At 51.8% G+C, this 16,327-nt stretch overlaps 1 protein-coding gene across 6 annotated transcripts in view; it reads left to right on the top strand.

The window, feature by feature from the left end:
- The window catches only part of BCL11B (BCL11 transcription factor B), a 98,250-nt gene extending 85,574 nt beyond the window's left edge, over window positions 1-12,676 (top strand). For all 6 annotated transcript variants that reach the window (XM_058740258.1, XM_058740256.1, XM_058740254.1 and 3 more), the window contains one exon: window positions 5,478-12,676. In XM_058740258.1, the coding sequence (XP_058596241.1) occupies window positions 5,478-7,534 (2,057 nt within the window). In that variant the 3' untranslated portion in view covers window positions 7,535-12,676. The remainder of the gene's footprint in view (window positions 1-5,477) is intronic.
- The last annotated feature ends 3,651 nt before the right edge of the window (window positions 12,677-16,327 follow it).

Below are 16,327 nucleotides of genomic sequence, written 5' to 3'. Positions count from 1 at the left end.
TCCCCCCACCCCCGCCCCGCGCCATGGGCTTATTTGCTTTGTGAAACGTCTCCCTCCAGGGGCAAGGCCTGCGGTGGCCCCGAGTGGGTTCCATAAGATGATCGGTACCCTTCCCTGAAGGGACACGCAGCGTGGCAGGTGAACCTCTTTTTTGGGCATTTTCATTGTAAAACAGGCCCTGACAAGCGTACAAAGAACCATCCATCCCTCGGTGGTACTTCGTGCTGGAGAGACGGCCGGGACCGAGCCTGGGGTCTGAAACCCTGAGGACGGGCACGGCCCTCTCCCTGCTGGCTGTGGCACTCTCCCTGTTTCTCGGAGCTTCCGTTTACTCACGTGCCGGCAGGATGCAGCCCTCGCCTGGCCTTCCTCGGAGGCCATGTGAGTAACGATGAAATGCGCTAATGCACGCAAAAATGCCAAACCAGCTGTAAAGCACTTTGCAAACTGTGGAGGGCTGTGTGAAGCCAAGACCCAGGTCTGACCTCTGCGGCCGGGTGCCCGGATTCTAATTTTGCTGCCGGCTTTGGAGAACATGGCCCTGCTCGAGCTGGGAGTTCAGGTACCCTTGCTGTCCCCCTCTGAGCAGCAGTGACCCACTGCGGCTTCCACAGGTCCGAGTGCCCTTCCAGGTGGTATCAGCTGGCCTTTAGAGGGACCTGTTAAACTAGCACGCTCAGTTATGGCCTTTTCGTTGAATAATCAATTAAAGATGTGGTTCTTAAAAAAAATTTTTTTTATGTTTATTTTTTTTTGAGAGACAGAGTGAGACAAAGTGAGAGTGGGGGAGGGACAGAGAGAGAGGGAGACAACAGAATCCGAAGCAGGCTCCAGGCTCCGACCTGTCAGCACAGAGCCCGACCTGGGGCTCGAACCCACAGGCTGTGAGATCATGACCTGAGCAGAAGTCAGACGCTCAACCGACTGAGCCACCCCGGCGCCCCAAGGTGTGTTTTTTTATTGAACATTCCCGATACCTTTATTGGTGTTATTAGAGTAACCGGCATACCAAGGAGGAACAATTATTTAAATGCTCATTAAAAACGAAACGAAACAAAACAAAACAAAACAAAACAAAACCCCTCCTGGCAGAGGGAGACTCTCATTTCATCTGCAAGAGTCCAGTTGCCTGTCGGTTCCCAAGAGGCACAATGAAAAATGATGTTTCCTCGACGTTTGCAAGTTCTCACTTCCCCGGAACCTCTAATGCATTAGGCAGGCCGCGTTACAATTCCTCCCAGGTTTCATTACTGCCAGACTTACACAGAAAGGCATCGTTGAAACGTGGATGCACCTGCCAGGTATGAGGATGAACACTAAACACCAAAACCTACAAACTCCTGCACAGTGGTGCACGATTTACGGTGTGTGTCCACATACAGGGTCCCATTGGATACCTCCAGCCTTCTTTGGAGGCAGGCGTATTATTCCCATTCTACCGATGAGGAAACCGAGGCTCAAGGAGGTTGTGATTTGATCGACTTCACTGAGCTGGAAATGTCAAGGCAGAGGTGTGAACCCATGCCGCCGTCCAGGCTCGTGGGAAGGGAGGGTCTTGAACTTGAGAAAAACATAAGGACTGCCTTTAGAGCCGTTAAAGTGAAGAAGCTCCAGTCTGGGTTTCTGCCAACTGAGGAGTAAAAATGTCTGAGGAAGGAAGCAAGCAAGCAAGGACAGACACGGGCCCTGGCTTCTGAGTTGCCAAGCCTGATTTAGTGATGCAAGTACAGCTGACATTTCTAGGTCTCTAGGCCGGGTCTGACGTCAGTTCAGAATAATCTAGGCATCCACCTGTCACTCGGAACCTCAGCAGCCCCAGCAGCAGCGTGGTGAGAAGTGGATCCTGTCTGGGCTGCTGGCAAAGTCATCACCTCATGGAGCCTCCGGCTCACGTCTGGGCAGGTGGCCCTGAGCTTGAGGAGGGAGGGGATCATCACCTCTGGTCCCGGGGAGGGGAGGGGAGGGGAGGGGGCCGACCCTCTGGACAAGGGTCTTCCCTTGCGTCTAAAAAATGAGCTGTCCGTGACTGGTAGGCCGCGAGTGTGAAATATTTAGCGAGTTTTCGAATAGAAAAATGTTCCGAGTGGCTCTTCAAAGACTTCTGACACTGTTCACTTGTGAAAAGTGAGCAGCCCCTAGTGCTCAAGGCTACTTCGAGGCAAGAGAGAACCATGAACTGGTAATGTGGAAACGAACGTGTTATTAAAAAAGAAAAAAAAGGTTGGGGAGAGTGGAAAGGGACTCGTCTAGGGAGGGCCTCTGAGGGCTGTGAGATTTTTAGAAAAGTCAGAAGCTGTCAGATCCCGGGAAGGCCGTCCCTGGCAGTCTTGCCTCCGCAAGAAGGAAAGTCTGGGAACCGAACCACAGCGGTTCATTCAGGGGTGCGGGAAAAGAGAGGGCTTCCTCCGGCGTGAGGAGTGGCCCTGAGATCCGATGTGACAGATGCCTAGCTCTTCCCCACCTGACGGTGGTTTACAGACAGGTGACCCCCTCTTTCAGCCGCTCCAGAATTTTAGCGGGCATCTTTTTTTTTTTTTTTTTCCCTTTTCTTTCCTTTTCAGAAGTGGAAACATCTGAGCTCTTTAGAACATGTAGCTACATGCTTCCCAGCAGCTGCCATTTTGAGTTACAAAAATGTTTTCATCGGCCATTTCGGCTGAAGAGCAGTCTTTATTCCTGGCCTGCCAGGGAGTTCTGCGTTTTCTTCTGACATCCCATCCCCATCCCGCACTGGCGGTGGAACTTTTAGAAAACGTGTGGCCATCAGAACAAGAAACAGGAAGTGCTCTGGAGTTGAAGCCCAAGGAACGAAGATGATGAACAAAGAGATGGGGGGGGGGGGGGAGGCGGAAGGAGGTGGCCCCACTTAAAAACATGAAGAACAGCTGTGTGCCATAAATCGATTAATTAGAGTTTCCGAAGCCAAGGTGAAGGGTACAGAAACGCTCTTTAATTTGAAGATCTATGACCTTGTGGGATGTGGCACTTCATTTGCGTTATTAGCTCCCGTGTCAGAAAGGGACATTTTATTTATCTTCTTGTTATTTATTACGTATTTATTCTGCCTTGCTCTAGAAAAGGATTTGAGCGGGACTCTAAATATTATGGCTTCTGGCCAGCTCCCTTGTGAGGCAGTGTGAGGCGAAGGGTTCTGTTCTCCCAAGTACATTAACTAATAAGCTAGGATGGGAGATGGCGTCTTCTTTGCCAGCTGAGGGACGTGTGCCGGAAGGGAAGGCCCAGGGCTGGTCCTGCTGAACGGCATCCCGGGAGAAACATGGCGGCCCAGGGCCTTGGGAGGCCCCCCTGCCATTTTCCAGGTGGGCAAAAGTCTCCTCAGGGACTCCCAACACGGGGAACTGAATTCCCCAGATGTACTGGGCACACCGGAGGGAGAGAATTGCCTCAGCAGATGTACTTGAGCTGGTTTTAAAAGCGAAGTGAAGTTGAAGCTCAGAATTCTTTTTTTTCTTCTCCATCCTTCCCCCTGCCCGCTGGTGTCCTTGCCGCCACACATGTGTATACACACTAGGAGACGAGAGTGGACTGATGATTCTTGGAGGACACCAAACCTGGAACGCACGTCTTGGTTGCCGGTGGGGGTGCTCTGGCCTAGTTGGTTGTGTGGTCTGGGAGGATCTCTGCCCGGCGCCGTGGGGTGTGCGCACGCTGCCCCCCTGAAGCTGTCCGGCCTACCCTGCGTAGGGCTCAGGCCGTTGGGTCTTCGAGTCGCTTGGTTTTTACAGCTAAGCATGAAGTCCTCCGGAAACATAATTCGAACGAGTCAAAATAAAAAATAAATCTCTGCATGGGATTTCAGAAGTCCTCAAGTCTTTGGGGGAAAGGTCGAGATGGAGGGGTCTTCTCCACTCTGCACTGCGCTGTGTTCTCACGTCACCTTCCTGACTTGGGGCGTGGACGTTCGTCTGCACCTTTGGCTTCTCCGGGGAGTGTGCGGTTACCTTGCCTTCTCAGCGTTAAGACCTTCCAGCTACAGGAAAGCTCTTAAAAGGGGTTTTTCAAGATCGCGGCTGTGATGTCTTGTTCTCTTTTCCCTCCCGGCCAGCGAGCGAATCTCGAGGTAGAAAGCAGGGCCTGCCCGCACCTGCGCCTTTATGGGAAGCCCGAGCAGAGGTTCAGACGGAAAAGGCAGCGAGTTTGACCCGCAGGGTGAGGAGGGCGGCCACGAGACAGGTTCTGGCTGAAACATTCAGCCTCCATTTTGTGACGGCCCCGATGATGGACAAAGACAGTAACGTTTTTGGCTCAGTGCCCACAAGTGTCCACTACGATTTGCTTCCGACGCCACGGGAGCCAGTATGTAACAAATCCACACTTGCCACCATTCATCCTGACCACCCCGTCAGATTTGACATTCCCCCGTGCGGTTAGCATTCTGGGAAAGGACTTCACGGAGGCCAGTGGCCCCCTATCCAGCGCCCTCCCAGCGGCCGGTGGAGGCCGGCTTCCGTGGTTAGGGCCATGGGAGGAATGGGGTGGGGGCCTCCGTGTGTGAGGCCATAGGAGGAATGGAGGGGGGGTGGCCGCCACACAGCAGCGATCTTCTTATGCTGACTGCCTTCTGTTCCTTCGTATCCACGTTTAAATTTGACGGTGCTTTCTGCATGTAGTGTGGTGTGTGAAACCCTAGAAGGTCCTATAGCAAAAATCCCAAACGATGCAGAGGGATCAGCCATGTCACTTCAAAACAACGTCTGCCAGGCAGTTGAGTGCGACTTGTGTGTTTTAGAACCTCCTTGGATCAAGTGTTGACTAACCAGTGGTTCTAAAAGGGGGGGGGGCATTGAGCTGCGGTTTTGCCCCCACCAGGGGACACTTGGTAACACCTGGAGAGTTCTGTGATCCTCATAACTGGGGGAGGGAGTATGACTGGCTTGTAGGGGGTGGGGGCCAGGGATGCTGCTGAACATTCTACAAGGCACAGGACCCCCTCCCCCCAACACAGTCATCGAGATCCAAATGTCACCAGTGGCCTTGGTGGATAAAACCCTGGTCCCTCACGGTTGTGGTGTCCCTGCTGTTTTATCGTTGACATCAGTCATTCTCACCAACGCGGCCTCATTTGGCTTCTGAGGCAATGGGGATAAGAGCGCCTCTTCTTTAGGGGAAGCAAGCAGAAGCCTAGGAATTTGGGGCTGCTCGCTGAGGTCGTGTGGCCGATCTGGGCTCCGCGGGGGCAACCTGCCCACAGAACCAGCTTGCCTCGGCCTTCCAGCCCCGTGGAGTCTTGGCCGGAGCGTCGAACACGTCGCCGGCCTCGGCCTGCTCCGAAGGGGCCCCGAGGCCGCCCTCCAGAGCCCCGCGGATCCGGGACTCGCTTCGCGCCCCTCCCCCCTCCCCCCCCCCCCCGCCCCCCTACAGCCCCACCGCGCGCCTTCAGGTCCGTGGCCCCGCGGTGCGCGCGCCCCGTCCGCTTCTCACGCTCTCTCTGCCTTTCTGTCCGTGTGTCTCCCCAGGTAAAGATGAGCCTTCCAGCTACATTTGCACAACATGCAAGCAGCCCTTCAACAGCGCGTGGTTCCTGCTGCAGCACGCGCAGAACACGCACGGCTTCCGCATCTACCTGGAGCCCGGGCCGGCCAGCAGCTCGCTCACGCCGCGGCTCACCATCCCGCCGCCGCTCGGGCCCGAGGCCGTGGCCCAGTCCCCGCTCATGAATTTCCTGGGCGACAGCAACCCCTTCAACCTGCTGCGCATGACGGGCCCCATCCTGCGGGAGCACCCGGGCTTCGGCGAGGGCCGCCTGCCCGGCACGCCGCCGCTCTTCAGCCCGCCGCCGCGCCACCACCTGGACCCGCACCGCCTCAGTGCCGAGGAGATGGGGCTCGTCGCCCAGCACCCCAGTGCCTTTGACCGAGTCATGCGCCTCAACCCCATGGCCATCGACTCGCCCGCCATGGACTTCTCGCGGCGGCTCCGCGAGCTGGCGGGCAACAGCTCCACGCCGCCGCCCGTGTCGCCGGGCCGCGGCAACCCTATGCACCGGCTCCTGAACCCCTTCCAGCCCAGCCCCAAGTCCCCGTTCCTGAGCACGCCGCCGCTGCCGCCCATGCCGCCCGGGGGCACGCCGCCGCCGCAGCCGCCGGCCAAGAGCAAGTCGTGCGAGTTCTGCGGCAAGACGTTCAAGTTCCAGAGCAATCTCATCGTGCACCGGCGCAGCCACACGGGCGAGAAGCCCTACAAGTGCCAGCTGTGCGACCACGCGTGCTCGCAGGCGAGCAAGCTCAAGCGCCACATGAAGACGCACATGCACAAGGCCGGCTCGCTGGCCGGCCGCTCCGACGACGGCCTCTCGGCCGCCAGCTCCCCGGAGCCCGGCACCAGCGAGCTGGCCGGCGAGGGCCTCAAGGCGGCCGACGGCGACTTCCGCCACCACGAGAGCGACCCGTCGCTGGGCCACGAGCCCGAGGAGGAGGACGAGGAGGAGGAGGAGGAGGAGGAGGAGCTGCTGCTGGAGAACGAGAGCCGGCCGGAGTCGAGCTTCAGCATGGACTCGGAGCTGAGCCGCAACCGCGAGAACGGCGGCGGCGGGGTGGCCGGGGTGGCGGGCGCGGGCGGCGTGGGCGGCGCGGCCAAGGCGCTGGCCGACGAGAAGGCGCTGGTGCTGGGCAAGGTCATGGAGAACGTGGGGCTGGGCGCGCTGCCGCAGTACGGCGAGCTGCTGGCCGACAAGCCCAAGCGCGGCGCCTTCCTGAAGCGCGCGCCGGGCGGCGGCGGCGGCGACGCGGGCGACGACGACGACGCGGGCGGCTGCGGCGACGCGGGCCCGGGCGGCGCGGTCAACGGGCGCGGCGGCGGCTTCGCGCCGGGCGCCGAGCCCTTCCCGGGCCTGTTCCCGCGCAAGCCGGCGCCGCTGCCCAGCCCCGGGCTCAACAGCGCCGCCAAGCGCATCAAGGTGGAGAAGGACCTGGAGCTGCCGCCCGCCACGCTCATCCCGTCCGAGAACGTGTACTCGCAGTGGCTCGTGGGCTACGCGGCGTCGCGGCACTTCATGAAGGACCCCTTCCTGGGCTTCACGGACGCGCGCCAGTCGCCCTTCGCCACGTCGTCCGAGCACTCGTCCGAGAACGGCAGCCTGCGCTTCTCCACGCCGCCCGGGGACCTGCTGGACGGCGGGCTGTCGGGCCGCAGCGGCACGGCCAGCGGGGGCAGCACGCCGCACCTGGGCGGCCCGGGCCCCGGGCGGCCGAGCTCCAAGGAGGGCCGCCGCAGCGACACGTGCGAGTACTGCGGCAAGGTGTTCAAGAACTGCAGCAACCTGACGGTGCACCGGCGGAGCCACACCGGCGAGCGGCCTTACAAGTGCGAGCTGTGCAACTACGCGTGCGCGCAGAGCAGCAAGCTCACGCGCCACATGAAGACGCACGGGCAGATCGGCAAGGAGGTGTACCGCTGCGACATCTGCCAGATGCCCTTCAGCGTCTACAGCACCCTGGAGAAACACATGAAAAAGTGGCACGGGGAGCACTTGCTGACTAACGACGTCAAAATCGAGCAGGCCGAGAGGAGCTAAGCGCGCGGGGCCCCGGCGCCCCGCACCTGTACAGTGGAACCGTTGCCAACCGCGAGAATGCTGACCTTGACACTTGCCTCCGCGTCTGCGCCACTTCGGCACCCCCCTCCTCCCCCCCCCCCCCCGCCCCGGGCCCCCACCCCCCACCCCCGCGCGTCCCCGGGGGCCCCGGGGGAGGCGGCGCTCCAACCTAACCTGTGTCTACGAAGTCCTACGGAAACCCGAGGGTTGATGGAGGCAGTAAAAATTGTGGAGCCTTTTAACTGTGCAATAATTTCTGTATTTATTGGGTTTTGTAATTTTTTTTGGCATGTGCAGGTACTTTTTATTATTATTCTTTGTGTTTAAATTCTTTTAAGAGATTTTGTTGGGTATCCATCCCTTTGTTGTTTTTTTTGTTTTTTTGTTTTTTTGGTTTTTTTTTTTTGTTTGTTCGTTTGTTTTTTTTAAACCCAGTAGTAGCCTGAGCAATGACTCCCGAGCAGTGTAGAAGGGAAGCTTATCTTTTAAATTATAATTTGGGGGGGAGGGCGCTGCTTTTTTGAAATTTAAGCTAAGCATGTGTAATTTCTTGTAAAGAAGCCAACACTTAAATGACTTTTAAAGTTTACTTTTTTTAATTCCTTCTTTGGTCCTGAAATAAAAAGTGGCATGCATTTTTTTGTTTTGTTTTGTTTTTTGTTTTTGTTTTTTGTTGGTTTTTTGGGGTTTTTTTTGGGGGGGGGTGGATGTACAGCGGATAACAATCTTTAAAGTCGTAGCACTTTGCTTCAGAGTTGGAATGGAGATGTAGCACTGATGATGTCCTGAGTAACAGAGGCCTTTTCTGCAACCTTTACATGATACAAGGAAACGTTTGAGTGGTGGGGGCCCCCACCCCGAAAACTCCACACTGCCGGAGAAATGCCAGTTTTTGAGAGCTGCGGGCAGGGGGCGGGGGGGATGGCCTGAGAGCATTCTACAGTGGTGTGGCATCAGCAGATACTGTCCTTTTCTTGGGGTGTGGGTGTGCCCTGGGGTGCCGCCTTGGCTCTTTGCTGTAGATTAGGCTACATAAAATGGGCGGAGGGTACCTTTTTTTGGGTAGACGGTGATCTGCAGTGACACAGGAAGAAAGCCACCGTATTCTTTCAGGCTTCTTCTGGCTTGATGGCTTCTCTCTCTCTCTCTCTCTCTCTCTCTCTCTCTGTCTCTGTCTATCACCCCCACTACAAAAAGTCCCAAGTCCTATGTTGCTACAAGTGATAATTTATGACCGTGTCTCAAGCAGACAAGTGCCCTGGACGAGGTGAATTGAGAGAAGTTAGTATTCTCTCATTTAATGCACACTGATGACATTGTACGGACAGGGGGGAAAATCTTGCAAATTTCTGTTCCCTTTTACTGGAAAAGCAGGGAAAGAGTTCCATCCGAAGGTGCCCAGCGCTACTTTCCAATTTTTTTTTTTTTCTATCCCATTAGGTTGGAAGGTACTAAACATTGGACTGTTAAGATTAGACATTGGAATTCTGTTGACCCGCACTTTAAAGCTTTTGTTTGCATTTAAATTAAATGGCTTCTAAACAAGAAATTGCAGCATATTCTTCTCTCTGGCCCAGAGGTGGGTTAAACTGTAAGGGACGGCTGAGATCGAGTGTCAGTGTTGCTAAGCATGGCATTCACAATACTGGCACTATAAAGAACAAAATAAAATAATTTATTGGACAGTTTTTCTACTGCCATTCAATTTGACGTGAGTGCCTTGAAAACTGATCTTCCTATTTGAGTCTCTTGAGACAAATGCAAACCTTGTTTTTTTTGTTTTTTTTTTTGTTTTTTTTTTGGAAACGAAAAGACTTTTTAAGAGTAAAACAAGAAAAGTACATTCTTTAGATACAAACAAAGCCACCTTTACCTTTAATTAGATTAAATTTTAAAAATCCTGGCTGAAGATAGAGGACGTGAAAATGCCATAAGGACCCAATCAAATGAAGAAATAAACCCAGCACAACCGTGGACATCCTTAGCTGAATTATCCTCAACCCCTTTTGTTTTTTGGGACAACGCTGCTTAGATTTGGCGTGGAGGTGATTTACTGCTGAATTAAAACTCAAGTGACAGAAGTTACACGCTGGTATCGTTGAATGAAAAACAAAACAAACAAAAACAATTCAGGAACAATGGCTAATTTTTTTTCTAAAGTTAAATTTAGTGCACTCTGTCTTAAAAATACGTTTACAGTATTGGATACATACAAGGGTAAAAAAAAATCGTGTGTATGTGTGTTGGAGCGATCATTTTTTTTTTTTCAAAGTTTGCTTAATAGGTTATAAAAAAAATGCCACAGTGGCTGCGTGTATATTGTTTTCTTTTGGTGACGGGGTTTTAGTATATATTATATATATTAAAATTTCTTGATTACTGTAAAAGTGGACCAGTATTTGTAATAATTGAGAATGCCTGGGCATTTTACAAAACAAGAAAAAAAAAAAAACCCTTTTCTTTTCCTTGAAAATGTTGCAGTAAAACTTAAATGGTGGGTCTATAAATTTGTTCTTGTCACAGTAACTGTAAAGTCGGAGTTTTAGTAAATTCTTTTCTGCCTTGGGTGTTGAATTTTTATTTCAAAAAAAAATGTATAGAAACTTGTATTTGGGGATTAAAAGGGGATTGCTACACCATGTAGAAAAAGTATGTAGAAAAAAAGTGCTTAATATTGTTATTGCTTTGCAGAGAAAAAAAAAAATCACATTTCTGACCTTGACCTTATTTTTCTCTTCCCGCCCCCTCTGGAATGGATATATTGGTTGGTTCATATGATGTAGGCACTTGCTGTATTTTTACTGGAGCTTGTAATTTTTTAACTGTAAGCTTGTCCTTTTAAAGGGATTTAATGTACCTTTTTGTTAGTGAATTTGGAAATAAAAAGAAAAAAAAAACAAAAACAAACAGGCTGCCATAATATATTTTTTTAATTTGGCAGGATAAAATGTTGCAAAAAAAAATTTGTATGTTAAGTCCTATTGTACAGGAGAAAGAGGGTTGTTTGACAACCTTTGAGGAAAAGAAACAAAAGGAAGTCGTCAAATGCTTTGGTTCACAGATCCTTTTAGTTGTATATATTTTTGTCGAAATTGGCCTATACAAAGGACTGTTCGAGCAGGGCTTCTCCCCGAACGCCCCGAACCTTGCATCAAGGCTCCCTGGTGTGGCCACAGCAGACCGGATGGGAAATCCTTTATTCGTGTTGAGTGGGAAAATCGGTTTTCGTAAAGATGTTGGTGACATCTCGCAGGGTCCTCTTGTTCTCTGAGAGGCCGTCTGTAAGATGTCAGGGGTCCGAGGAGAGAGCGAGAGCATCTTCCTTCTCTACCGTCCATCGTGGCGGTCACCACCACATCTCCCGCCCGTAAGAGCAGAAAGAAATGCAAACCGAGCTTTCTTTAGTCCTTGGGAAAACCTGAAACAGACAAACGGAGATGTAACAAGAGCTGGTGAATCAGCTAGGCACAGGTGACGTGCGCTGCTGTCGAGAGCAGCACATGCTGGATTTCAGGAAGGAGTCCCCGTCACAGCCAGGGCCTTTCATGCCGCCGAGAGAGTTGGCCTGTTGTCTTTCTTACCTGCTCTGCTGCTTTTCTCGCCGAAACCTACATTCTGTCAGTTTCCGAGTGCCGAGGGCCTGGGATGAATTCGGTGCCTTTCCATATCTCTCTCTCCTTCCCCTGCGTTTCCTCTCCATCCCTCTCTATCAGCCCGTTGTTTGTCTTCTTCAACTTTATTTAATTTCTTCTCTTTCTCCCTCCCTGTACCCCCCTTTTTCTTCGTCCTCTTCTTGTTTTTTCTTCTTCCTTCCTTTTCTCTTTCTTTCTTTCTTTCTCTCTCTCTCTCTTTCTTTCTTTCTTTCTTTCTTTCTTTTTTTTGTAAAGCCAAGTAGCTTTAAGATGAAATAAAGTGGTGGTTTTTTGGATGAGGGAATAATACATTAAAAAAAAAATACCTATATCAGGAAGCCATTTTTTTATTTCAGGAACTGTAAAAACCATTATTTCAGGTTGTGAAAGTATAACCAAGCATCTTTTTGGGCAATTTCTTTACCAAATGCAGAAATCTTTCTTCTGGGAGATTTTCCGTTCAGTACGCCCCTCCCTCCTTGCCACCTACCTTTGCAAAGTGAACAGAAATGGGGAGGAGGGGAGAGAAAGCTGAGATGTCAGTTTCCTACCTGCCCGACCCGACCTGAAGACCCAGGGGCTGCCCTTCCCTTCGGATGCCCTGTTAAGGTACTTGAGAGCCTCCAAGGTGGTCCTCCTGTCATTGCGAAAGCTAGCCAGCCCTCACCAGCTTACACAAAGTCACCAGAATGCCAGGACTAAGCCATCCTAAAGCACAAAGATTGTGTCTCTGTCGACCGCAGAGAAAAGCGCATTATGCTTCTCTCTCACGTTTAAGAAGCCGACACTGGAGCAGATGACGCAGTGAGAGGGGCCCCGAGCCTGGGTGACCCAGCCGACCTCAGGCCGGGTTCCATACTGCCACAACTTTGTTCAAAGTTGCCCCAAATTGGAACCTGCCACTCGCCATTAGAGGGTCTTTTACGGGGAGAGGGGGAGGCTGAACTACTCTAAAGCAAAATGTCAGAAAGTAAGGAAGCCAGCCTTTCATCCCGGTCCGAAGCGACGTAGCGAAGGTTCGGTTGCACACAGGCAAACCCGTGATTTTGGTGCTCTTTGTATCTCAAACCCTGCAAAGCAAAGTTCCATTGATTTAAGTTGTTTGCATTTGTACTGGCAAGGCAAAATATTTTTATTACCTTTTCTATTACTTATTGTATGAGCTTCTGTTGTTTACTTGGAGGTTCTGTCTTTTACTACAAGTTTGGAACTATTTATTATTGCTTGGTATTTGTGCTCAGTTTAAGAAACGGGCACTTTTTTTTTTTTATTATGGATAAAATGTTGAGATGACAGGAGGTCATTTCAATATTGCTTAGTAAAATATTTATTGTTCCTTTAATTCTCTGTACAAGATTTTGGGCCTCTTTTTCCCCTTAATGTCACGATGTTGAGTTCAGCATGTGTCTGCCATTTCATTTGTACGCTTGTTCAAAACCAAGTTTGTTCTGGTTCCAAGTTATAAAAATAAATTGGACATTTAACTTGATCTCCTAGCCTGGTCCTCTTCTGTGTCTTTTAGGGGTGGGTGGGGAGTGGACAGCTCATTTCCAAGGGGGGACTGAAGGTCTTTCTCCATTTTCCTCTTGACCCAACCCCTTGTGCCCACATCTGGGAAGACAGGAAATAATGGCCCGAGACACCAACAGTTCTCTTTGTTTATCTTGCGGAGCCGCGTGATTTAGATCAGGGGTCCTCAGTCCTCACTGCACATTGGAAGCACCTGGGAGGGTTTGACAGTCCCAGTGCTCGGGCCCCACCCACACCAGCTTCTATCAGAATCTCTGGAGGTGGGATCCAGACGTCACGGTTTTTGAAAGTGATCCGGGTGATTTTCCTATCCGGCCACAGTTGAGAACGAGTGGTTTAGAAGAAAAGGTACTTGTCTGGGAATGGCAAGACTTGGGTCTAGTTTAATTCATTTTTTTTTTTTTTGAAATGTATTGTCACGTTGGTTTCCATACAACACCCAGTGCTCATCCCAAAAGGTGCCCTCCTCGATACCCATCACCCACCCTCCCCTCCCTCCCAACCCCCATCAACCCTCAGTTTGTCCTCAGTTTTTGAGAGTCTCTTATGCTTTGGCTCTCTCCCACTCTAAAAGGTCTCGTTTAATTCAGCTAACATTTTCCGACTCCCCAGTGAGAGCCACTGAGTGTGGCACTGAGAGGTCAGAGTGGGACAGAAGCCCTTCTCAAATGGCTCTGTGCCTTCGGGCAGGTCCCCCGGGGCCCCCATCAGTGAGGTGAGGTTGTTGGACTGGAGAGCATCTCTGACCACCTGTGACTCTTAAGAGAATTACCTTCCCGTCCCATGTGGCAGATGTTAACGGACTTGAGGAAATGTTCTTTGGGGATAATCTCACAGAGCCAGAAGAGGAAACAAGGCCTTTCAGAAGGAAAGAGCTTTTAACTTGATGTTTCCTAGTGCCCGGCCTGGAACAGCCAAGGTGGAGAAGGAAGAAGGCATTCTTCCGGGTTTCAGCCAGTTAGGCACACCGTTCCCTTCCGTCCCCTCCTCGGGAGTGAGCTTCTGAGCCCACGGCTCTGGGTGAAAAGGGATCAAAGGTCCCCTGGGTTCTTGTCCACTCTTCTTATGTTTCCTGCTCTTAAAGACACAAAGAACATTCCACGCGAGTCATTTCGGCAACCTCACTGGGCACCACCGTGAGCCAGGTCCCCACCTAGGCAGCCCGGGGAATCTTGGCAAGGACGCTGCCAAAAAATGAACACACACCATGAAGCCATGCTTTGTGGGGGCTGTGCCCGCAGAGATGGGAGGAGAGACCCGGCCGCGCGTTCCTCTGTGTCCCGTTTTCACCCCAAAGAGGTCACCGTTCTCCCGAGGCCATGCCTAAGCACTGGAGGACAAGGCGTGGGATTTGAACCGCAACACCAAAAATGGTAGCCATTCAGGAGAAGACCTGCCCTGCTTTCTAGGGGCTCAAGGAAGAAGAATCCCCAGAGAGGAATTCTCTTCTTTCCCGTGGGCCCTGGGCTCCGAGTCTTTTCCCAGCTGGCTTTAAAACGCAGGTGTCCGAGACTTTGTGTGTTCTCCCACCCAGAAAACCGGGCAAGGGACAGACATGAAAGGCTCACCTGCTGTCTTGTAACCTGTTCCCTCCCTCAGCCCTTCTAAGAAGGCCACGTTTGGGGGTTGCCCGTGGGGGCAAAGGAAAGGCTCTGCTTGACTCTCACCGTCGTCCCACAAGTAGCCCTGCCACCCCAGGCCAGTCCTTTCCCTTTTCTGGTCTCAGTTTCTCCACCCGTAAAATGGAGACTTAAGGCGATCTGGAAGGACACCTTTTGCCTTTGAATGGTTGGACCCCGATGACCTCTGTGTGCCAGAATACCAACATTCGGTGGGCATGTGTATGTCAGAAATGTTCCCCATTCTGATGACACAGATCAGGGCGAGAGTGAGTTTCCTGGGCTTTTGCTGGTCGCAGTGAGGTGTCCTCAGCCACCCTGCAGGTCACAGATTCTGGACGTTTTCCAAGGAGTTCCTCCTCATACTTGGGGCATCAGAGCAGGCTGCTGAACACCTGAGTCTGGAGCTGTAAGCTCCTCAAAGTTAGAAAACATTGCCTTCTGCCTTGGAGAGAAAACGAGGTGGATAGAACTTCAAAAAATGTTAAATGTGAGGGGCGTCTGGGTGGCTCAGTCGGTTAAGCGTCCGACTCTTGATTTCGGCTCGGGTCATGATCTCACGGACTGAGCCCCGTGTCGGGCTCCACGCTGAGCATGGAATCTGCTTGGGTTTCTCTCTCTCCCTCGCTCTCTCTCAAAATAAATAAATTAGCATTAAAAAAAAAATGTTAACATGTTAAAATATATGATGAAACTTCTGTGACCTCCAAGCCAGGGAGACGAGGATTCTGACCTCGTGTGTCGATGAAGTCTGGGTTACCAGCTGCCTGCATGGCATAGCCTTCAAACCAATTTTTACTGGATTCTGGTTACAGACCATCTAGGATGCTCTAAAGAAGTTGAAGCTGGTTGAGATCAGGAGTCTATTTCACTCCCCAAGCAAGGCTTGAGCTAGATATCAAGTCTGGGCACGGAGGGAGGTCTTGGGCCTGGTCTTTCCTCTTAAGCAACTCCTTGTTCAATGAGACAGATGCACTATGAAACCAGACTGCAGGACGGGGTGGTGTGGGCAGTGAGAAGGGTGCAGGGGGAGGACAGCTGATCAGCTGGGGAGAGGGAGGAGTAGGGAAACTGTGCAGCTCTTTAGATGATGAGTAAAGATTCACCACGATGATGAGGACAGTGAGGGAGAAAAGGCACGTCTTGCAGTGGGTATGACAGGGGAAGATGCATGGATATTGGAAAAGCACAGTGAAGCCCACGGACAAACAGAATTTTATAGCTGGCTGAGACTCTTACAGGTCATCCTGTATTATCCCATATAACATGGGAATCCTCTCCCAAATCCTAAGGTATAGCACACCCATCCATCCACCCATCCATCCATCGATGCATCCACCCATCTACTCACCCATCCATCCATCCACTCATCCATCCACTCACCCATCTATCCATTCACTCATCCATCCATCCATCCATCCACCCATCCACCCACCCACTCACCCCATCCATCCACCCACCCATCTGTCCATCCATCCATCCATCCATCCACCAACCCACTCACCCCATCCACCCACCCACCCACCCACCCACTCACCCCATCCATCCATCCACCCATCCACTCACCCATCCATCCATTCATTCATCCATCCATCCATCCATCTATCCATCTGTCCATCCATCCATCCACCCATCCGTCCATCCACAAATAGTTCATTTAATAAACATTTATCAAGGACCTATGCTGTGTCACAGACTCTTCTGGGGAGCTGCAAATCAATAAGGTGCACCCTTGCCTTCCAGAGGTTTCCCTTTCAGCGGGCAGGATAAGACACCCACCATTATATTCAGTTACTTGTTCCCTTAACTGTCCTGGGGTTCCTACAGAGTGCCCCCATTCATAGGCCTTGGATACAGTCATGCCCCGGCTGACTCTAGTTAGCTGGGGAGGCAGAAAGTGAACAATCAGCATTCTTTCTTTTGGATGGGAGCATGGGCTCCAGCAGGAAGCTGGAGGGGACATTAGTGTTCTTCATTACAGATTAGGAAAC

The sequence above is a fragment of the Neofelis nebulosa genome, chromosome 7 (assembly GCF_028018385.1).
Source record: "Neofelis nebulosa isolate mNeoNeb1 chromosome 7, mNeoNeb1.pri, whole genome shotgun sequence".
Taxonomy (NCBI): domain Eukaryota; kingdom Metazoa; phylum Chordata; class Mammalia; order Carnivora; family Felidae; genus Neofelis; species Neofelis nebulosa.
The sequence above is the reverse complement of the archived record's forward strand: the minus strand, read 5'-3'. Positions and strand labels throughout refer to the sequence as shown.